An 8217-nucleotide genomic window follows, 5' to 3' on the forward strand; every position below is an offset into this window, starting at 1 on the left:
ATCAGTTCTGGAACGTGTCTGAAAAATAACGTTTTTATTTTTCATTTATATATAGAAATTCTGCAGTGTTTGTTCTAAACCTGCCTGTTTGTAGCTTTTCTGTCTGAAACTGTAAAAGTGTCTCAATTTTGTAAAGATATGTTTATTTTGTCACAAACACTGAACTGAACTAACAGCCAATGAGATTCGCTGGGGGAGTGTCAATAAAGTTTTTCTGCACTGCGCGAGTTCCATTCAGCAGCAATGATGCCTCACTGAGTTTTTAATTCCTATTATTTCTATTGTTATTATTTCACGGTCTATCACTGGGTTCGCACGCCAGGATCGTTGAGCAGTACATCTCTGTTAACAGTGTCCTTCAGTAATAAAGACCTGGACTCAGCCAATGTTCTGTTTTTTATATTTATGTGGGTGTATCCAGGTGAAACTACGAGGTTGTGTCATGTTTCCTCTGCTGGAGGTGATCAGGTAAGAAGGTCCTGTAACTGTCATGGCTGCCACTTCTTCTTTATCTGTGGTTTAAAGGTACAGTGTGTAGAATCTAGTGACATCTAGTGTTAAAGTGTCATGTTGCAGCTGAACACCCCCCCCCCCCCCCCCCCCCTCTACTTTCAAACATGAAAAAGAACCTGTGGCAGCTTCAGTTGTCATAAAAACTCAAAAGGTGTTTAGTTTGTTCAGTCTGGACTAATGTAAAAAACATAGCAGCTTCCGTAAAGAGGGTCCCCTCCATAAATATAAAGTATTTAAATATAAATGGCCTTTTCTGGGGTAAAGAAAACTACAATTCATACTATTTAGATTAAATGAACTGGTAAAAATATCATGAGGATTATTCTTCATTAAATTTCTGCCAATAGCTTCCTTTCACCTATATCTTACACACTAAGATCAGCAACTGATCGAACAGCACCACCTGCTCTTTGTCAGAGTCATCTGGCATGATCTGCTGCAGGGTGCGAGAGAAACATACTTTTACTTATTGTAGTGTCAACGTAAACATGTAATTTAAAACTAAACTGTTTCTGCAGCTGAATATTGAAACGGTGTGAGAAATGAGATGAAACACGGGATGAAGTAAAGAAATAAAATAAAATAATAATATGTAAAACTTTATCAATTTATTTCATGTATATTTAGCACCTTTGTTTCATATTTATTTAATCTATATTTTAAATGTCATGGACCCTAGAAGGAAATAAAGGACAAATAAAGAGCTGTGATATTTATATTAAATATTTACAGCAGTGAGAATAAAAAAACAAAGTTGTATTATTTCAAATGATATTTGACCTTTTAAGGTTCCTGTAGGAAACACTCAGCGGTCCAATCATCAAACAGCAGGTTGTCTGACTGGTAAAGGTCAGAGGTCATTAATCAGCTGAATGTTAATATTAATGATGAAGTGATGTTTGATTTGTATGATAATGTTCTGTGGTCAGACGTTTGTCTTTGATCAATAATTGATAAAGGTCAGTGATTATTGGTCTCCGGAGCTTCAGACTCTGCAGGAAACAGACTTCATTAAAAACTCAACCATCGTTAACATTCCTAATGTTATTGAATATTTTATCAATCATGATATGAGGGTCAACTCTAACATTGTGCTTTATTCTGACATTTTGATCAATGATCAACAATGATAAAATGTTCAGCTACAGATGCATCATGGGAAGTGGATCCTGGGCGTAAAGATGGTGTTGTACTGCCTGCATCCTGCACGTCTTTATAAACATTTCATCTGTGGTTTCACAGACAAAAAAACGTATTATAATTAACAGGATATAAAAACCTTGTCTGCAGCAGGGATCTCAAGGACAGTGTTTCTGTGGATCTTCTGAGGTTGCTACGTTTTCCTGTTAAAGGTGGTTTGGTAGTTTTACTTTTGTTTAAAGTGGAGATCAGATGATGTTGCATCTTAGTAAAATTTAATTGATTGAATTCCCAAGATGCATTTCACTGTGCACCAAGATAAAACTCTTTAAATTCAGGGACGGAAAAGCTAGAAAACAAACATGGTCAACGGTGACAAGTTGCTTCCATCCATCATTAATATGAGAGTTTGATGTCATCACATGATGGTGCCGCTCTGATGTCAGAGACTAGTTACCATAACTAATGTTATACTGCTACTTGATGGTTTGATTATTAAATAGTCTGTATTTATAAGATAAAATTATCTTATCTGGATATTTTCTATTCTTAATGAATCTATGTGCAGAACTTACTCTATCACTCACTCGCCGTCAGTCTGTCAGTATCCTGCCCAAGGACACATCGGTATGGGGGGGAACAGGGATCAAACTGCGGACTTTCGGGTAAGTGGACAATTTGTTCTACCTCCTGAGCCACCCATGACTAACTACTACCAATGCTACTAGTGTGATGGCCTCTGGCCATATGAGAGTCCTGGCTCTGCCCTGCCTGTTTTTCCTTCAGAGGCTCTGGTTGCCTGGCTCCTGCCTCCTTGTTGACGAATTGGCCTCACCTGCTGGGAGTTTCAAGATGGCTTCCTCTCTCTCCCTCCACTTGGTTTTGGGTTTAGTTTTTCTTGTTTAGTTTTGGTTATGGATAGTTAAAGTTAACTCTCACCCTGCAGTTACACAACACCTACACATCACTACTGATTACAGATCAAACCTACTATGCTTTAATCATTGTTTATTTACATGTTAGCTGTATGGACCTCCCTTCTTTGTTCTGCTCTCAATCGAGCAGTTATCAAAACCAATCAGTGAAGTGTCGTCTGATATTTGTCTGATAAACTTAATTAAAATATTTTTTTGACATGTCTGTAAAAAATGAAACTTTATTTAAAATTAAAAAAGAAATGTCACATGCTTGTTTACATGCGACACGTGTCGTGAAATGCCTCCAGGGTCCGAAAGTCACGCCACGTCGGAGGAAGTCCATCCTGCAGGAAACGACCACAACGCTGACACGGCGACTGGAATAGCTTAATGTAGCTTCGCAGCCAGGTCTGAGTGTGAGACAGACAGGTCAGATACAGAGATGTCAGAGAGAGAGACAGGAGACCGAGACAAATAGATGAGTGACAGACAGACAAGTTAGAGACAGATATGTGACAGAAAAGTAGAAGTTGTTGGAGGTTTCAGTTTCTCACCATGAAGGAACGCACCACGACATCGGGCATCTGGGGCAACTGATAATGCAGCAGGGCAGTTGTGGCGTGGTCAGTTACCTAGCAACACCACAGCCAATCAGGAAATGGTGACTCAGCAAAGGTTTGTTTTTCAGGTGAGTGCAGTTGAATCTTACCTTCTGGAACACTTGGTACTGAGACTTGGACCAGATGTCCAGCTGCAGAGGGAAAACAGACACATTAACATGGAGACAGCCAGGAAGACAGGTTACCATGGAGACAAACAGGTATCAAATGTTACCTGTCCAGTGACCTCTCACCTTTCCATCCTCGTTGTAAACATTCTCATTGAATCCTCGAACGACTGTTCTGTCAATGAACAGTGAACGCATCACAACAATCGCTTTTAACACCTTCCCCAGGGTCACCTGAAAGATAGATAGGTGAGGTGAGACAGGTCAGGAAGGTGAGGCAGGTGAAGAAGGTGAGACAGGTCAGGAAGGTGAGGCAGGTGAAGAAGGTGAGACAGGTCAGGAAGGTGAGGCAGGTGAAGAAGGTGAGACAGGACAGTACCAGAAGAACAGCTGACGTCCCGTTAGGTCTGAACAACTCGATGGTCAAATCAGGAAACATCCTGCCGATCCGAGAGATGACATCATCCACGTACCTGTACACAGTATTACACAGTATTATACAGTATCACACAATACTACACAGTATATATATATATATATATATATATATATATAGTATAACTAGGACTGGCCAATCTGGATTAATGATCCGATATCATCGATTAATAAATAAATAAATGTGATTTTTTTCAGTTTGTGTGAAGAACAACAGAAACACACACACAGAATTTCATTTTTATACATCAACCCTAACCCATTTTTTTTATCACTGTGTGACTACAGAAGTTTGCATCTTCACTAGTCTGATGATTTGTGCTTTAAAAAGTGTTATAGCCTGTTACAGTTATCACAAGTGGGCTGTACTTTAACTGTAAAAGACGACCGGACCTTTAATGTGCGTCTGTCCTGATCCTGACGCAGCGTTGGTTCTAACTAGTTGTCCACATATGCATTGTGGCGGCGGGATGTGGTTAGGGCGCCAACTGCTGGACGACAGAGAAGAGTGGCTCAGCCTGTGATCGGACAGCTGTGCAGAATCAGGTAATCAGGCAATCATAAGAGCATGCTGGTAACCTGGTTCTGGTCTCTTGCAGTAGGCTGGGCTTCTGACGAGGAGCAGACGAGGACGAAATCAGGTGGACGTGTATGGGTCGAGAGACCCCTGTGTATATGTGTGAGTGCCTGACGTGGCGGAGAATTAATAAAGGACATTGTGAAAACCCCATTCTCTCCTCCCGTATTTTCCCTGTTCAGGTGCCACTGTGGGAATACTTGGTCCACTCCGGGAAAATACAGGAGGAGAGAATGGGGTTTTCACAATGTCCTTTATTAATTCTCCGCCTGATTCTGCGGAACCACTCCTCCCTGTCGTTCCCGGAGTTGGAGCCCTAACCACATCCCGCTGCCACATGCATATAGGGTTGTGGTATACCGGTACTAAATTGGTACCAGGGTACTGATGCATTTAAAATGGTACTATACAGCGCTTGGATCAGACCGGTACTTTTATCTTTTTTTTTTAACGTCGCCGTGTGACATCACCGCGTTGTAATTTGAGCCGAAGCGAGCAAGCCGAGGTGAGCAAGCCAAGTGAGCAGCGCGGAGAAGTTAACGGAGCAGGAGTAGACAGAGAGAGAGAGAGAGAGAGAGAGAGAGAGAGCGCTGCTGCAACCACCACCACCACGCCGCAACTCGTAGATGAACCAGGTGCACGAAGTGCTACATGGAATTACTTCAGCTTGAAAACAAATGAGCACGGTGAAGCCATTAACACTAATGCACCACTGTGCAAACAGTGTTACAAACATGTGGCCAAGGGTGGAAACACTTCCAACTTGACAAAACACTTGAAGGAAAAGCAGCCAGACCTGCACAAGGAGTTCAGAGAACGACAGGTAACAACTTATATACCCATGAAAAAAAGCCACAGTCACTCAAAGCAAGCGACGCCAGCCCCCTTCACTCTCCACAAAAGTAGCGCTGGAAAAAATTTAAGCCTGTCTTTGTGGTATTTTATTTTAATTACTGATGCATAATGTCATAGTTCTAAGATTTTCTATTAAAATAAAGTAAATAATGACATTTTTTGTGTTCTCTTTTTATTTGGAAAAGTACCAAAAAGTACCGAAATACATGTTGGTACCGTGACAACACTACATGCATATATAGTAAAGCAAAGATCAGCCACCTCCTCTTCATGGATGACATCAAGCTGTATGCTAAGAGTGAGTGAGACACAGTCCAGCACACAGTATCAGGGTGTAGGATTCAGGCTGGGACAGCGTTCACTGAGAGGCAGAACCAAGTAGCTGGGACAGTGTACAGGAACATCTGTGGATGGATTAGAGGAACCCAAGTCCTGATGAAACGCACTGTACCACTGAAGGTGTTTGAGAACAACAGAGCTAAGATCCTGTGGGCCTTCAGATTCCAGACAAACAGCTGCTAAGCAACCGGACACAGTGGTGGTGGACAAAGAACAGAAGATGGCAGTAGTGACAGATGTGAAAATCGCAGAAATCGCACACACACACACACACACACACACACACACACGTATTGTTATATTTTTATATATATATAAATATATATAAAATATGTGGTGACTCACTGAGGAGGAAGTACCAGAGTACTGGGTTGGACTTTGGGTCGTCTCTTGGCTGAAGCGCCCATTTGATTTGCAGATCGTTTGAGTGACTGTTGGTTCAACAAACTGGAAGCCAGACCAGCATGATACTGCAACTACACACAGATATATAACATACACACACAAGTATTTGTTTATTTACCGTAATTCATTTATTCATCACAAGATTTAACAGCATTATTGCATATCAAATGTTTTCCTGATGTCGTGCAGCTCTAATCAACATGTTGGATACCTTGTTGGACCACTTGTTAGATGTTAGCTGTTAGCATGGATACCTTGTTGGACCACTTGTAAGATGTTAGCTGTTAGCATGGATACCTTGTTGGACCACTTGTAGGCCTGAAGCAGTTGTGAGTATAAAGGAGTTTTGTCCTGAACTGGATCCAGACTGAGGAGACCACTGTTATGAAGAGGATGAGACTCTGATGGACGACCCACAAGGCCACTGAGACGCTCCAACTCACTGAGAGAGAGAGAGATGGGAGACAGACAGACTGATCAGAGAGACAGACCCTAACCCTAAAGTAAACTGCTCTGATCAACTCTGATTTTCAGTGAAGATTTAGCTGATTTTTCTTAACTTAGCTCTAAACTTAACTAAACCAAAGTAAACTTAATTAAATGCAACTTAACTAACCCAACTGAACTAACTAATTTAGTGGAGACATGAGCTGGTTAAAATATTATTATATTATATTATATTATTATATAAGGTTATGAAATTCAATATATTTTTAAAAATATTACATTTCATATTATAATAGTATAATATTAGGTTATGATATTTATTTATGATAAATAAATTATACAACCAATAGTATTTATTTTGAGTATTTCACATCAGCACACTACAGCTTGTGTGGTGAAAAAAATATCTATAGCCTTTACTGTATCTGGGTGGCCCCTCCTGGCCCCCTCTGGCAGTGCCACTGCATCCAGGCTCATTACTCTGCAGGTCAACAAGTGACTCTGATGTTCTCTAATCACTTAGAACTGATCTTTATGAAAACCTGATGAATTCAGATTCAGATCCTGGTTAAACAGGAAGTCGCTTCTGCAACAAAGACGTTAAAACACTGTGTTGTGTCATAATCTGCTGCAGGAGTGAGTGAGTGTGAGTGTGTGTGTGTGTGTGTGTGTGTGAGAGAGAGAGAGAGTGATGATATATTGATGATATATTGATGGTGTACTGATAATATACTGATAATATATTGATGGTGTACTGATGATATATTGATGGTGTATTGATGGTGTACTGATGATATATTGATGGTATATTGATGGTGTACTGATAATATACTGATAATATATTGATGGTGTACTGATGATATATTGATGGTATATTGATGCTGTACTGATAATATACTGATAATATATTGATGGTGTACTGATGATATATTGATGGTGTATTGATGGTGTACTGATGATATTGATGGTATATTGATGGTGTACTGATAATATATTGATGGTGTATTGATGATATATTGATGGTATATTGATGGTGTACTGATAATATATTGATGGTGTACTGATAATATATTGATGGTGTACTGATGATATATTGATGGTGTACTGATAATATATTGATGGTGTACTGATAATATATTGATGGTGTACTGATGATATATTGATGGTGTATTGACAATGATAGCCAGTGACTCACTTCAGGTCTCTGTTGACCGCCTGCAGATTGTCCTGGAACTCGGATATAAACTGCTTCTCTCGACCCTCCAGCGTCTCCCGGTTCTTCATCCCGTCTTTCAGGGACTCGAACACGCGGCTCACGCTGGACCGAAGCGCCTGAATTCCATTAATCGCGTGAGAAAAAGCGTCAAGATTCACCCCGACATTCACCACGTCCGCCATTTTGTCTGCCTGCTCCTGGCGCTCAGAGATGACGTCAGAGAGCGAGGAGGAACATCGTCGTTTAGATTCGATTCAATTTTATTCTCATGTCACAAGTACAAAGCAACGAAATGCAAAATGCAAATAATTGACAATTATTTGATCAAATCTTTTTATTTTAAAGATAAAATATAAAACTGTTGAAGATGAATCACAAGTCAAATAATAATAAATAATAAACAAACATGTTTAATGTGTTTATTTAACTTTTATTTTTGTTTACTCACTGTATCAATTCATCAGCCAAATTTGGGGCGTAACCAGGGGTTACCATGTTCTCATTGGCTCATTGTTGTGTCTTAATGTGCAAAGAGCCTTGAGATAATATATATCATGATTTGGTTCTTTAAAATAATCCAAAACCTAAAATAATCGCACAAAGTACACAATGATAACCCTATAAAATTAACTTACAAAATAACCTT

The 8217-nt window shown here is 39.9% G+C and overlaps 1 protein-coding gene across 1 annotated transcript; it reads right to left on the reverse strand.

The window, feature by feature from the left end:
- Positions 1 to 2778: 2778 nt before the first annotated feature.
- On the reverse strand, positions 2779 to 7787 carry med27 (mediator complex subunit 27). Its single transcript, XM_069523088.1, has 8 exons — positions 7551 to 7787; positions 6206 to 6350; positions 5849 to 5979; positions 3677 to 3770; positions 3424 to 3531; positions 3280 to 3321; positions 3125 to 3202; positions 2779 to 2980 (listed from the first exon to the last, which is right to left on the reverse strand). The coding sequence occupies exons 1-8, from the start codon at positions 7751 to 7753 to the stop codon at positions 2846 to 2848; spliced, it is 936 nt and encodes a 311-aa protein (XP_069379189.1). The 5' UTR covers positions 7754 to 7787; the 3' UTR covers positions 2779 to 2845.
- Positions 7788 to 8217: the final 430 nt, after the last annotated feature.

Source organism: Paralichthys olivaceus, chromosome 4 (genome assembly GCF_024713975.1).
Source record: "Paralichthys olivaceus isolate ysfri-2021 chromosome 4, ASM2471397v2, whole genome shotgun sequence".
NCBI lineage: Eukaryota > Metazoa > Chordata > Actinopteri > Pleuronectiformes > Paralichthyidae > Paralichthys > Paralichthys olivaceus.

Excerpts from the sequence above, each read along its gene's own strand:
- med27 (XM_069523088.1), bottom strand. The coding sequence starts at position 7,753 with ATGGCGGACGTGGTGAATGTCGGGGTGAATCTTGACGCTTTTTCTCAC. Across the intron at positions 3,771-5,848 it reads ACTCTGGTACTTCCTCCTCA|GTACGTGGATGATGTCATCT; the intron begins GTGAGTCACCAC and ends TACTGTGTACAG. Across the intron at positions 3,203-3,279 it reads AGTACCAAGTGTTCCAGAAG|GTAACTGACCACGCCACAAC; the intron begins GTAAGATTCAAC and ends TGGTGTTGCTAG.